Raw genomic sequence first — 15,980 nt, 5'->3', positions numbered from 1 at the left:
ATATCTATATACCAGTAGGTGTGTTCTAAGTCTTACTTACACAAATCGTATATTACACAGAGCCTTAGGGGTGTCAGATTCATAGACCTGTCACAAGGAAAATCACAATTCATTCGTGTGTGAAATTTTACAAAGATAGTAGAGTATTAACTTGAAGTTTAATGTACCAAGGTGGTTTAAACTGTTGAGGAGAAGGAATTTATTTTTCATTCATTTAAAAAGGATACTTCTCTAAACAGCTGAGATTTCACCATAATTTATGTAAAGAAAATGGATTAGTTTAGTGACAAAAAAATATGAGGTTTCGAAGAAAAAAGAAATCTAAAAAAAAAGAGAAAGAGATAAAAGCTGACGACAAAGGTATTATTGTTTTATTTTTAGATTGGTCATTTAATATTTATAATTGCTCGTATCAATTTGTGGTAGTAAATTTGCAAATATTATTTGTACACTTTTATTCTGAACAGAACATCCAATTGTTATCTATTGTGGCATGCCACTGTTGAAATGCAATAAATGTATTGACCACTATGTAAGGATGGACTTAATAGTTGTGGTTTCAGTTTATTGATACTATTAAATTGTTTGTAAATGGTATATGAGCAAACAAACTTGATCTAAAAATAACCATTTGTCCAGTGCATTGTCCTGGTAAATTTAATATACATTGATAATCATGGGTTTAAATTACAACATATAGATTTGTTTACTTACACATTGTTTATACAAGCTTAGGACAAGGACAGATCGGTTTTAGAGGTGCTGAAAATAACAAATAGTAAGAAAAGGAATTAGCAAAGATTTTATGTAAAGAAAATTTAAACCTGTCTATTGTCTATCATATAATCTCTTCAAATAATAAAAAGGAAAAGAGGAAGAATACATTCTTTTTAGTTTCTTGACCATCTTGATATTTTGGATTGGAAAGAGTAAGGACCATATGTTTTATAGTACTGTATAAAGAAAAAACTAAAATAACAAAACTACATAACTCAGAGGTAAATTAAAAATTGGGAAGTTCACAATCAAATAGCAAAATCAAAACCTCAAACACATCAAAAGAATGGATAACACCAGTCATATTCCTTACTTGGCAATTTCTTATCTGGTGGATTAAACCCTGGTTTTATAGAAAATATTGCTACTATCCTTGATCATCCAGATGATCCTATTAAAGCAAGGATTTGTATAGTACATGTATACAAATCCTTGTCCTTGGTTATGTTTTTATTACAATTTACTGAGCAAATATATATTAAATGAATAATGATGGTAGCAACAATGGTCAATCCTTGTACAAACTGGAAATGTTTGTACAAAATGATTTTCTGGATTGTACTGAAAATGGTCTAATTCAATCTATGGATTATACAGTATATCTATGTTGTGTGTGTGGTTGTTTGGGGAAGGGAAAGTTATTTTTCCAATCTGGTCAAATAAACAAGTCTAATTGTGGTCTTAATACATAATTTATAGTTGTTTATTAAGTTACAGTTTGACAGTAGACAAGGATTGTAGTCAAATCCTGGACATAAAAAAAGATTTATTCTCAAAGCAACACATTGTCATAATGTTTATTTTATTGTAAAAATTATATGTGGGAGAATCTGGCACAGTATTAAAAAAGTGTATTATTGTTTATGTCAGGGACATTTGAGAGTAGATAAGAACTTTTATTATTGTCATTTATTCATGTCATGAAATGTGACAAAATGAAATATTGTTCTTTGATTCAAAGAACATGTTAATTACGATGTGTGTACATGTACTGTACATTATAATAAGCCATTCTGCAAGGTGCAAATGAAAATTACAATTTAGCCTAAGACAGTTATATACAAACTTTTCCTTATGTCATCAATTCTCAACTGATTTCCATGAAATTTCACTATTGAACACACAATTTCCCTATGAATATTCATCTTATTATTATATACAGCATACTTGTATTCAATACAAGTTTGACTTGTCCTATTTGAAAGCAGGACTTAACATTCTGCATTTTATTGATCTTTTGTAAAGAATGTAATTATACGACCTCAGAAAGTAAAAGAATATGATGTTGGCGTCGTCGTCATCGAAGTCGTTGTCTGAAGACATTTGGTGTTCACACTATAAGTAAACACCAAATCTATGAAATTTTAACATAAAGTTTATGACCATTAAAGAAAGGTTGGAATAGATTTTGGTAGTTTTAGACTTTAGTCCCAACAGTTTAGTAATTAGGGGCCAAAAAAGGCCCAAATAAGCATTTTTCTTGGTTTTTGCACATTTACTTTAGTATTAGTAATCAGAAATCTAAGAAATTTAACATAAGGTTTAATATGACCATAAAAGGACGGTTGGGATTGGTTGGGGAGTTTTGGTCCTAACAGTTTAGGAAAAGTGGGCCAAAAAAAGGTCCCAAATAAGCATTTTCTTGGTTTTTGCACAATAACTTTAGTATAAGTAAATAGAAATCTATGAAATTTTAACACAAGGTTTATGACCACAAAAGAAAGGTTGGGATTGATTTCCGGAGTTTTGGTACCAACTGTTTAGGAATTAGGGGCCAAAAGGGGCAAAAATAAAACTTTGTTTGATTTCATTAAAAAATGAAATATTGGTGTTCTTTGAAATATTTGCCAAATCTAACCTTGTATTTAGATTCTTAATTTTTGGTCCTGTTTTCAAATTGGTCTACATTTAATAAGGTCCAAAGGGACTTAGTTTGATTTAAACAAAAATTAAATTCCTGGAGTTCATTTTAGAAATTACTAAGATACAAGATACATCTGAAAAGTCCTTAATTTATTTGCATTATAATTTTTCATGTTTTTAAAAAAATGATGAAAAATGGCCAAAAGACAGATTTCCTAAAACAATTGTATGTGAAATGTTCTTTAAGATTTGACATTGTTTAAACTGTACTAGATATGTTCCAACACCAAATATTAGCCTCAGGGAATTAACTATGATCTGATCATGATCAATTATTCAAACATGAAACATTTGTCCACTGTTTTCCTTTTATTAGGGAAAAGATGAGTAAATGGTTCCTGATTCCCTATGCTCCCCTTTTCCCTCCCCTTTTCTTGCAGTCATGTTCCTAACATATCACTATTGTATTCCTGTTCCTCTTTTCTGAGTTTCCTCCCCTTCCCTGCTCTCTGTCTTTCATTCCCAGCTTCCCTCATTCCTGTTCCTCTTCTCTGAGTTTCCTCCCCTTCCCTGCTCCATGTCTTCATTCCCAGCTTCCCTCATTCCTGTTCCTCTACTGTGTGTTTCCTCCCCTTCCCTGCTTCCTGTCTTTCATTCCCAGCTTCCCTCATTCCTGTTCCTCTTCTCTGTGTTTCCTCCCCTTCCCTGCTCCCTGTCTTTCATTCCCAGCTTCCCTCATTCCTGTTCCTCTTCTCTGAGTTTCCTCCCCTTCCCTGCTCCCTGTCTTTCATTCCCAGCTTCCCTCATTCCTGTTCCTCTTCTCTGAGTTTCCTCCCCTTCCCTGCTCCATGTCTTTCATTCCCAGCTTCCCTCATTCCTGTTCCTCTTCTCTGTGTTTCCTCCCCTTCCCTGCTCCCTGTCTTTCATTCCCAGCTTCCCTCATTCCTGTTCCTCTTCTCTGAGTTTCCTCCCCTTCCCTGCTCCCTGTCTTTCATTCCCAGCTTCCCTTCTTCCTGTTCCTCTTTTCTGGGTTTCCTCCCCTTCCCTGCTCCCTGTCTTTCATTCACAGCTTCACTCATTCCTGTTTCTCTTCTCTGGGTTTCCTTCTTTTCCCTGCTCCCTGTCTATCATTCCCAGCTTCCCTCATTCCTGTCAATCCTTTCTTGGTGGTATACATAACTTCTTTAAGCTTCCATCGTGTCCATAAGAATTTATGTTATACCATTTGCAGATTTAGATTTTCATTCTGTAGTAAGACCTTGCTTAAGTGAGGCATGATGCATCCTTTGTCGCAGGATGTATAAATATGCAGCTACATCAATGAAACAGGTATTTGAAATCTGATGCTATGTATAGGTGCTACCATGCTCATTGTAAAGTAAATCTGATGCTATGTATAGGTGCTACCATGCTCCTTGGAAAGTAAAGAACCATTATTACAACCCTCTAAAGGTGTGTGGGGTGGCCTGATGCTATGTATAGATGCTACCATGCTCCTTGTAAAGTAAAGAACAATTTTTACAACCCTCTAAAGGTGTGTAGGGTGGCCTGATGCTATGTACAGATGCTACCATGCTCCTTGTAAAGTAAATAACCATTATTACAACCCTCTAAAGGTGTGTAGGGTGGCCTGATGCTATGTATAGGTGCTACCATGCTCCTTGTAAAGTAAAGAACCATTAAATGGCATTATCACAACCCTCTAAACAGGGTTTCCCCTGGATCAATTATTTTTTTCGCCACCTCTTTCGCCAAAACAATATATTTTTCACCACTTTATTATTTTTTTCGCCAAATAACATAACTATATTTTTCGTTTAAAATTTACATTTTTTTCTGCCCCCCTCCCCCTTTCCCTTAAATAAGATGATTTTGCCCATTGTGTCTATGATTATGCTCTCAAACTTATTTTAGAGTTTACATGTTAATGCCAACTTTAAAACAACATTTTTTTTTAATTTAAAAGGGAAAACTATTCATTGTATTTTAAACAACTTTTCTAATTGATTGGGCCAATATACTTTTAATGATAAAGAAGATATACGTCCTGGAATATAACAAAATTAATGGACATGTTTTGATTATATAATACCAGTATAGTTCTAGGGAAAATTTCTTTAAAAGAAAAATACTGATGTTCCCTTTTGTACTAAGAAGGTTTTTTTACAACAAAACAAAAGCTTTTATCACATGAAATTGATCCCTCGTTTCATGTGAAGTCATTACATTGAAGGGCTACTCTCATTCGAGCCAACCTTTTGGGTAGATTTCTTCATAACGACAGTTTTCTTTTCTTGACCATCGTAAATGAAAAAGTTGAGACGTAAAACTAGGCTTGAAACACGTGTGTCACTCAAACGACTTTAAAAACGTCTTCCTAATCAATTACCGATATTTAAGTCAAAGGATAATTAAAGTTTTAAATCCGCGATTTTTCTTGCTTTTGGACATTTCGTCACAATAACATCTTTCTTTTCTAAGCTATCTTTAAAAGCGGAGGAGACGTAAAATGTTTGCTTCAAACACGTGCGTCGCAAAGTGGTAAATAAATTCTGTACATGTGACATTTAGCAGAAGCCATTTAACCATATCATTTTGTCAAACAATTCAATCAACACCTTTATTAATATAGTCCTTTGATGTCGATAGCTATAAAATGCAATCAGCTGATTATTGATTTTCTGTCCAAACCTTAATGAGGTCAAGGTGAATTCCGAGTATTGTCTGATCGGGTAAATTCCGAGAAACTCGAAAAAGTAAATAAACAAGATGGAGGAAAATAAATCGTTCTATATATTTCTTTCGCCAAATTCTTTCGCAAATGACGAATTTTTATCGCCACAATTATTATTTTTTCGCAAATTGCGAAAATGGCGACCGCCAGCGGAAACCCTGCTCTAAAGGTGTGTGGGGTGGCTGTTGCTATGTATAGGTTCTACCATGCTCCTTGTAAAGTAAAGAACCATTATCACAACCCTCTAAAGGTGTGTGGGGTGGCTGTTGCTATGTATAGGTGCTACCATGCTCCTTGTAAAGTAAAGAACCATTATCACAACCCTCTAAAGGTGTGTGGGGTGGCCTGTTGCTATGTATAGGTGCTACCATGCTCCTTGTAAGGTAAATCTGATGCTATGTATAGGTGCTACTATGCTCCTTTTAAAGTAAATCTGATGCTATGTATAGGTGCTACCATGTGTTGAATAATCTAAGTAAATCATGCGTTGTGTTTTCTATACGTTTAATCGTTGTGATAGCTAATGCATATAATATAACGTCACACAGTATAGCGTTATGGTAACAACGTTACCATAACGTAATGTTAGTACTTCGCGTATTTTCCGACATTCTGGGGGCCGACAAAAGTGAAAATTTTATATGAAAATATTAAAAAATGTAAATTCACAATATAGATAAATAAATATTTAAAATTAATGTCCATCTCAAATAAAATAATTTACTTCCTTAACCTTAAATAAACACAATTAAAGTTATTTCTTGGTCCATTCGTGGATGTTTCTCCTGGCACACACGGCGGCTTCACGAAACGGTAATCGTCTTTGTATGTTACTAGTTCCCGGTTGTTGAGTTTCACGTGTTTCCTTTGGGTGGATATTGTCACATATCTCTAAGGGATATAATTTGACGATCGGTCGTGAAAAGCGTCCGGATTTTGTTCTCACTTCGGCTGCTCTTGTAAGTCCATCATTTCCAGTTATTAAAGAATCAACGACTCCAATTGTCCATTTGTTTCTTGGATACTTGTCTTCATGGATTTGAACAACATCTCCCACTTTAATTGTCTGGTCGTTATCTCCTGTTCGGGTGTGGTATTCACGTAGCGACGTAAGATATTCTGATTTCCATCGTGACCAAAATTGGTCAATTACGAAAGTTTGTAGTTCAGCACGTTTAGAAATGTCGCTTCTGTCTGTGAAACTTGTATTTTCGTCGATGTCTTGTCGTGGATACGGTGTAGTTGTAATCCTTCTCCCATAAAGCAGGTGCGATGGTGTCAAAGGTTCCTGATCCTCGATGTCGGTGGATACATACGTTAAAGGCCGATCGTTCAACACGGCTTCAATTTCGGTGACTATTGTTTGTAAATCCTCCAATGTAATGTACGATCTTCCAAGAACTTTTCGTAAGCACATTTTTGTTAGTCCTATCAAGCGCTCCCACCAACCACCATACCAGGGAGCTCGTTTTATTATGAATTTCCAAGTCGTTCCACAGACGGATAACGCATCATTTAAGGTTTCAGATTTGGTTAGTCTCTCTAAAGTCTCGGATGCGGCCATGTATGTTGACGCATTGTCAGATATCATCACTCTCGGCAAAGACTTGCGGCTCGTAAATCTTCTGAACGCTTGTAAAAAAGATCTTTCTTTAAGATCTGTGACGACCTCTAAATGCACTGCGCGCGTTGACGCACATGTAAATAAGCATATGAATACTTTGCTCCCTTGTCCGTTATTGTCTTTAACATATAACGCTCCAGTAAAATCAACACCTGTGACGGTAAACGGTGGTGCTTCCATTAATCTTGTCTTTGGTAGAGGTGGAGGATCTGGCGCACTGTACGGTTTTCCGGTTACTTTACGACAAGTGACGCATTTACGAAGAACTTTTTTTACTTGTTGACGTATTTTAGGTATCCAATAATTTTGGCGAATCTCGGTGACTGTGGCTAATACTCCTGAATGTTTTAAATTCTTATGAACTTCCGATATAAGCAATTCAGTGAAATGATAATTATTTGGTAATAAACACGGAAATCTTGAATTTTCACTAATTGGAGCATTATGAATTCTCCCGCGGCAACGAATAATTTCTTTCTCGTCTATATATAGTCGTAATTGTCGAACTAAAGTATTGGGTGTGTTCGATTGCGACTTCAAAGTCCTGATTTCTTTATCAAATGAAATCCTCTGAGCACTTATTATCCATTTTTCTGTTGCAGCTTGTAGTTCCTCGCATGTGATGAATTTGCTCTGTATTCTCTGTGAGCGTGATTTGCGGCAATTCACTATGAATCGGTAAATCCACGAACTAACACGTAGTATCTTTGTTAATGTACTGTATCTCATAATATCCAGTATGCAATGAATGCCATGTGTATTATTCCCTTCAATTGTATTTGTAACGTTCTCCTCTTGATCTATATTCGTTAAAAGAATGCATGTGTTAGGTGTCCACTGCGGCCAAGATTTTGAACAATTGATCCATTCCGGTCCATTAAACCACAGTTTAGCATCTGCTAGTTGTGAAGCGCTGATCCCTCTTGTCAATAGGTCTGCAGGGTTGTCATTCGTTGGACAATATTTCCACTCTGAATCCTGTGTTAAAGATTTAATTTCTGTAATTCTGTTGTGAAGGAATTTTTTCAAATGTTTAGTCGTTGTTAACCAGTGTAAAACTATTTGACTGTCCGACCAATACGTGACTTTGTTTATTGATAAAGCTGATTTTACGTGTGTTGCAATTCTAGCTCCTATCACAGCGGCCATTAGTTCTAATTGTGGTAATGTCAACGTCTTTATAGGTGCAACACGGCTCTTAGCAAATACTAATGTTGACTGCTGTCCATTTGTAATATAAACAGCTGATCCGTAGGCTTTCTGGCTGGCATCAACGAAAACATGTAACTGTTTTGGTTCATCTGTACTCTTAGTTAAAATCTGTCTCGGTAACTCTGTGTTTGTTGAAAATTCTAAGTCTCTAGCTAATTCCATCCACTGTTGTTGTACGTTTAACGGTAGTGGTTCATCCCACTCAAGTTTGTCTTTCCAGAGGTCTTGCATTAAGATTTTGGCCCTAACGGACACTGGCGAAAGTAATCCCATAGGATCGTAGATTCGAGATGATTGACTCAGTATTTCACGTTTTGTTATGTTTGGTTCCTTAATATCTGTTACATTAACTTTATGAAAAGAAATTGTATCTTTTTCAGTGTTCCATATCATTCCTAGTATTTTTACCGTTATGTTCTTTTCGGCTAAATTTTCGTTTTTTGCAATTTCAGTTAAATCACTGCAGTTTGAGCTCCAAGATCGCAAATTGAATCCTCCCTTTGACATGACATTTCTCGCATCCTTGAAATATGCAATGGCTTCGTCATAAGTCTCAACGCTTGACAGAATATTGTCTACATATAAGTCCCTTTTCATCGTTTGTGTTATACTATTTTCATTTTCGTCCAAGTGCTTAAGTAGAGTGGCATTTAAAATAAATGGTGAGCATGTTGCGCCAAACAATATCGATTTAAACCTGTAAGTTGTAAGATTGCTACGTGGGTCGTCGGGGTCAGCTAGCCAAAAGAAACGTGTAGCGTCACGATCCTTCTTGTCAAGTCCTATCTGTAAAAATGCCTTTTCAATATCTGTAGTGATACCATATTTTCCGATTCTGAATCGCATTAATATTTTCGTCAAGTCATTTAGATTTGGTGGTGTTGACATTAAGCAATCATTTAAGCTGGCTAAATCTTGCTGTGGTTTACAACTACAGTCGTACACTATACGAATAGGGGTAGTCTCGGAATCTTTTTTAACAGGATGGTGAGGAATGTAGTGAATCATATGATTGTTGTTATCATCTTCCGTATCTGGAACCCTCTCTATAAATCCTCTCTTTTCTTGTTCATTGATTATTTCACTGTATTTTTGTAGCAAGTGCGGTTCCCGGTTTAGACGTCTAATTATATTATCGGTCCTACCTTTAGCAATGGCCATATTTGAAGGCAAATCTGGGTGGTCAACTTTCCAAGGCAACTTTGCTGTGTATTTTCCATTCTCGTAATCAATAGCTGTGTTCTGGTATGTCTGTAAATAGTTGGTGTTCTCCTTGTTTTCACATGTATTGATTCCTATTGATTCAAGTGTCCAAAACTTTTCAATCTCTGTCTCCTCCAATTGATGGGATGAAATGACGTTTAAAAGAACTGTAGATCTTGAATGCTGGCTGATGTTTCCAATAGTTGGTCCTGATAACAGATATCCTATCTTTGACTGTACAGCGGTGGGTCCTTTTCCTCTTATGATTTTGTCCTCAATAATTTCCCAGTAATAATCCGCGCCTATTAGTAGGTCGATCTCAAAACGCTCTCCACTGTGTACAGAAAGTGCAAGTTTAAGTCCTCTCAAATGTGGCAAGCTCTTTGTAGTATGTGAAATACTGTTATGAATCGGGACGGCAATTTCCGGCACAATGAGTGTGTTTATACGCACATTTTCTCCCGTGTCGGTCTGTAATTGTATTGTTGCAGTTTCCAAGTTACGAACTTTCTGAGATAAATCTCCGAACGCAGACAGTTGAATGCTGACTTTCCCCGTTGTTTTAATTTCAAGTTTATCGGCTAATTTCTGAGTGATGAAGGAACGTTGCGCTCCTTCGTCAAATAAGATGTTACATTCTGTTTTTACGTCGTTATATATAACTGGTGCAGTTGCTGTTTTTAGGAGAATGTCGGGACTTACTTGTGATGCATGCAATACACTAGTTGTGTCTGATGTTTCAACCACGTTGATAGCTGTCTGCTGTATTTTCGGCTCCTGCTTCGTATCTGTAATGACCTCTTTCCCTTTACATATGCTTGTATGATGCATTCCATTACAATTTTTACACCGTTTTGTAGACTTACATGCGGCCACCCGGTGTGACCCTAAACAGTTAAAACATAGTTGTTTCTGTTTTACTATTTGATTTCTAGCGTTTGCGTCTGTTACTTCAGAGCACTCCGTTGGATAGTGCTGACCTGAACAAAAAATACATGTATGCGTATTTACCTTCTTCCGTGTGTCAGTTAATTTACCTTTATTGTGTGATCTTGGTTGTGTACCTGTGAAAAATGCTGTGGTGTGCAATCTGTCCGGTTCCATGACTCCCTGTCCTGCCTCAAGTATTTCAATCTCTTTAGTTATTGATTTTCGTAGATTTTGCAACATCAAATTATCTCTCCCGTGTTCTCTTGCAATAGATTTTCTTACGTCAATCGGTAACTTGTCCAAAACTACAGGTACCAAAAGCGAACCATACATCTCTGATGTTTGACCAAGTGACTCTAATCCTCGTACGTATGATTCTAATCTGTCTCCGTAAGACCTTAAACTAAAAGCATCATTTGTCGGTGCGGGTAAATTCATGAGTGCTTTCATGTAAGCATGTATCAGTTTGCTAGGTTGTCCGAACCGATCTCTGAGAAGGTTGACTGCGGTTTCGTAGTTACCATTTGTCAAAGCGAATCCCTCTACTGTTTGCGCGGCGCTTCCCTCTAGCTGGGCTTTCAGATAATTAAACTTTTGGATTGGCGTTAATGTGTCGTTGAAGTGTATGGATGACTCGAAACAATCCCAAAATGTCTGCCACTTGAGAATATCTCCATTAAAATAGGGTAAGTCTAACTTTGGAAGCCTATGGTAATTAGATTTTGAAGATCTCGGTTCTGACGGGACTTGAAACATGACATTCTCTGACGAACGGGTATGAACTGCAGGGGCGTGCATTGAATACTGTTGGTTGATAGAATCTATTGCACATGTGTTCATATCAACTCTAGCTTCGGGTGTGAAATTATATGCGTCTGGGTTAAGTCTGCTCGTTGAAGGACCAACAATATCATGCGAAATTATAGTACTGGTTTCAAAGGACTTAATAAATTTCCGAATTTGTCTAATTTTACAATCAAGTTCGTACATATACTCATCTGAGTCGGTGATTTCCTGCTCCAGATTTTCCTCCGATGTCTGTTCCAAAAGTCTGTTATTCAGGTCAATCAATGTTTTCTGTTTCTGCGTGACGGCATCATCAAGAGCTTTCACTTCGTCAACTTCTGTGTCTGTTTTTGACTTTAACTCGTCGAATTTCACAAGTAGCTTCGTGACGGCTCCTTTGTGTCCAGCACGAACTGACTTCAGCTTTGAATCCATATATATCCTGGTCACGGCACCATTAAATGTTGAATAATCTAAGTAAATCATGCGTTGTGTTTTCTATACGTTTAATCGTTGTGATAGCTAATGCATATAATATAACGTCACACAGTATAGCGTTATGGTAACAACGTTACCATAACGTAATGTTAGTACTTCGCGTATTTTCCGACACCATGCTCCTTGTAAAGTTAAGAATCATTATAACAAACCTCTAAAGGTGTGTGGGGTGGCCTGATGCTATGTATAGGTGCTACCATGCTCCTTGTAAGGTAAATCTGATGCTATGTATAGGTGCTACTATGCTCCTTTTAAAGTAAATCTGATGCTATGTATAGGTGCTACCATGCTCCTTGTAAAGTTAAGAATCATTATAACAAACCTCTAAAGGTGTGCGGGATGGCCTGTTGCAGGCAAAATTTCTGTACCTATCCAACATAATTGTCCATAAATACTATAAATTTTGCCCCCCTTATCCTGGTCAACCTATCATTGTTGTATAAAGCTTTTATATGCATGAAATATTTGTGACTGGACATTAAGCAAGCAACAATCAATGCATCAATTAGACCATAAAGTCCATGTTATTAGTTCTGTGATATAAATGGATATGAATTTGTCTTTACATGTATTTTCTTTTATAAGTTTGATACTATTTTAAGTTTTCTTAAAAGACGAGGTATTATTACTGCAGATAAGCATGTCATACATCATCAATATTCATCATACAGAAATATTATGCTGTTTAGATTTAGCCAATTTTCTGCTTAAAAGGTTATATATATATTGTAGACTATTGTTCATGTAATGTAACACTCTCAGTGAAGTTAGTTGGAAGAACTCCAAAGAAAACGATACTTTATATGCATAATTGAATACATCACTAAAATAAATAGGGAAGATAACAATGTGAAATTTAAGTACTTTTCTTATAATATTCTTTGTTGAAATCAAATCAGTTAATATACTCTTTCATGGGAAATTTTTGGGGATGGCTAAGATGTCTTGATCACTAGCAAAAGTAAAACAAAACAAGATCACTTAACTTTGATTTAACTTTACATGCTTTTCGAAACATATAAAAATAAAATAAAGAGATGGTATGATTTCAAATGACACCACTATCCACCAAGAGTTAAAGTGATGTGGATGTAACCAACTATAGGTCATCATACTGCCCTCAACAATGAACAAAGCACCATATAGTCAGGTATAAAATGTCCAGACATGACGTGAAATCATTCAAACAAGAAAACTAATGGCTGATATAGTCAAACTGATGTGTCTGCTCTCTCTTATTATTCAAACAGATAATTTCATCATGAGAACCTTTTAACTTTGTACATGTAATACCACAGCTTGGAAGATCTGACTTTTCTCGTGTATCTTTTCTTTTCTTTTAATTTGATTGCATATTCAGATATATTGTTTCTTTAAGGCCATGTGTTTGCATTTATCGTCATCTGAAAGGAATTTTCTGTTATGGATATTTTTATAATTTCCACCCCTTGTCAATTTCGGTTTGGTTTTGAATGAAATATTTTTTTGTTAAATGATTACTTTTGTCCTTTTTAAGATCATATTTCTTTAAATTAAAACATTACCTCATGTTAAAAAAGATATTATTACGATCACAGAAAGTTCAAGGTTTTTTGGGTAAAAATGATAATCATGATAATGGGTTTGATTTAGTATGGTTAAAGGTAAAACAAACAACATGGGACCAACAAGATAGTGTTTAATGATATTTTTATACAATAAACTTTAAGCATAGAGTTCTTCATTTGACATAAAAGTAATTTTAACCTTTTCAGATTATTTTCAGAAGTATGTAGGAGTATGTACTTCCCTGTACAGATTATTGTCAAATATAGTTTTTTGCCTGTGACATTTCACTACTCTAAACTTAGGAATGTGTTTTAAAATTAATTGGATTTTGATGATACATGTACTTCACCAAAAATTATGCCTCTGACTCTGATATTTTTCACAAATATTGAAGGATGGAAAAAGTGTATGGGTAGTAGTTCTTACTGTAGAGTGTACATGCACATAATAAATATCGCTTTCAATGAAAAATGGCCAAACTTATCCATGTCCTAATGTCCAAGGTGACTGGTCATCAATCCATTTCATACAGTACCACTCAGTTGTCCCTTTTGCATTTCTGTTTCAATTTACTGGTCTCTACTTATTTATTTCCACTACAAATTCAATGAAGTATATAATCATATGCTAAAATCTTCTTAATAAGACAACATCTTCATGGTCAAGGTCATACATTGTCCAAAGTCTCAGAACAGTGTAAAGACAGTTACATTTTGATGCTTTCTTAGATGTGTTTAACCAAAACGAAACTGTTCAGTAGTATAAGTAGTGAGCCATTGTAAACTTTAGTTTGTATCTCTGCAGCCGCAAGTTGTCATGTATTAAAATTTGTTCTGGAATGTAATGTTGTGCGTGCCAGTTTGATTTTGTTTAACATTATTAGGTTGTTTGTTTGGCTAGAGAACATGTTAACATTATCTAATGATAGAACATGTTCATCCTGTGACTGGTAGCTATGACATGTTGTGTTGGTGTCTACATATGTAGGTGACAGGATACAGTGTGAACATTACCTGTAAGGTTATCATACACTCTGTAATCAAATACTTGGCAGGATCTCACAGCTTGAGTCGGTAACATTGTGATATGCTTACAGTGTTAAGGTCACGAAGACGCAGATCTAGTTTCAATATAACTCATTCAAAATTTTAACTATTCTCATCAGTTTTAAACTTACAGGTTAAATCTATTAGTCTCACAATATGGTCCAATGGAATAATTTGTGCATCCATCAGTTAATGTAATAGAGTACTTGTTTTGTTATTGGTAATTACATGAACAATTTCAAATTGAAAGGTCAAATGTCAAAGTATGATAGAATCATCTTTAAGTTTGTAGCGATCATTGAATTATCTGCTCATTGTTGGTATGCAACAATAGATTTTCTAGGTAAATTTATAAATTCTCTTAGTTTTATCATGTCAGTGCCTTTGTACATAGCTTTTTATGCAGTGTGGGTTTTGCTCATTTGTTGTAGGCTGTACTGTGATCTCTAGTTCTTTATGTCCTTGTCCTTGTCCTTTGGTATCTGATGGATAATCGTGTCATTGGCAATCATACCATGTCTTCTTATTTTTGAAATAAACCAGGTCAACTGAAAATTAGATTTCAAAGACTTATCACTTTTCAATTATAGTGTTTTAATTTCATTCGTACTTTATTTATACCCTGTAATTAGTCTATCATGTAATGGGACAGTGACTTAGTAGTATCAATCATACATGTGTCAGGTAAGGTGTTCATTAGGTAGACTTCTGTCATTTATAACAGATATATACCAAAGCTTGGGAACTGGGGAGTAGATTGATCTTTAATTAAAGGTTACCAAACACAAGTCAATCATTTGTTACATGTAGTCTTATATACAAGTATAAGTACTTGCTATTATATTTGAATTTACTTACAGTTTATTGTCCCTTTTATATATATATTGAATATTGAATCTCCCTCTTGCAGCATGTTTATGAGGAACATAGAAATACTGGGTGTTTGTCTGTGCATCAGTCCGGTCTTATTAGTGCTCTTGCATGTAAGATACTTGCCAGATTAAAAAAATAAATAAATTTGAAGTGAGTTATGTCCCTTGGATTCATTCATTATGTGGAAAATTCCATCATTAGGGCTCTCATGTGTCCAATTCTTGCCATTTTGTTTTAGACATATCTTATTATTTTCAAAAGAGTTATGTCCCTTGGAAATATTAATTATGATGAAAATTGCTGTATAAGCGCTCTAATGTGTCCAACTCTTGAAAGATATAAATATTAATTTCAAATTTTGTTATAGGTTTATATAATCGATGTCCAAAAACTTGTGATTGATTATTTTGAAAGAGTTATGACCCTTTGGAAATACATTTTTTTTATTTTTGGAAAATTGCATTTTGTAAGCTCTAAAATGTTCAATTCTTGATAGAAAATAAGTCCTGATATGTGCATTGCAGGGAACATTGGCACATGTTCTTTATCACCTCTGTTTTGGGGTTTTAACCAAGAAGAGTAAGGAGGTGCTTGTGCATAAATTTAGGGTAAGGTATTCAAGTGTGATGTGAGCAAGCCATTTGGCCCTCAAAGATTGTTACAAAACACATAAACTTTACAGAGTAGAAATAATTCTCTTAATCTGCTGAGTCTTATCCTTACCAAAACAATGCTAAGGGTATTAAAAGACTTGCATCTTTGTGTTGATAAATTAAAATGACAGTTTATACTATAAAATTTCAGGGGTCTTGAATAAGTGTAAGGTCTGAAGTGGACATGAATAATTCATTATTGTTTTATATAAAGTTTACAGGTAAAATAGCCT

At 35.2% G+C, this 15,980-nt stretch overlaps 1 protein-coding gene across 4 annotated transcripts in view; it reads left to right on the top strand.

Moving 5' to 3' along the window:
• The window catches only part of LOC134683599 (phosphatase and actin regulator 1-like), a 58,235-nt gene that overhangs the window by 12,811 nt on the left and 29,444 nt on the right, over positions 1–15,980 (top strand). Inside the window, exon 1 of one of the 4 annotated variants that reach the window (XM_063542926.1) lies at positions 58–360. The exons of the other annotated variants lie outside the window; for them this stretch is intronic. Coding sequence (XP_063398996.1) covers positions 297–360 — 64 coding nt within the window. The 5' untranslated portion in view covers positions 58–296. Of the gene's footprint in view, positions 1–57; positions 361–15,980 lie in introns of those variants that run through there. 4 annotated transcript variants of the gene reach the window in all.

The sequence above is a fragment of the Mytilus trossulus genome, chromosome 1 (genome assembly GCF_036588685.1).
Source record: "Mytilus trossulus isolate FHL-02 chromosome 1, PNRI_Mtr1.1.1.hap1, whole genome shotgun sequence".
NCBI lineage: Eukaryota > Metazoa > Mollusca > Bivalvia > Mytilida > Mytilidae > Mytilus > Mytilus trossulus.
Note: the sequence above shows the minus strand (reverse complement) of the source record. Positions and strands in the feature narration are given on the sequence as shown.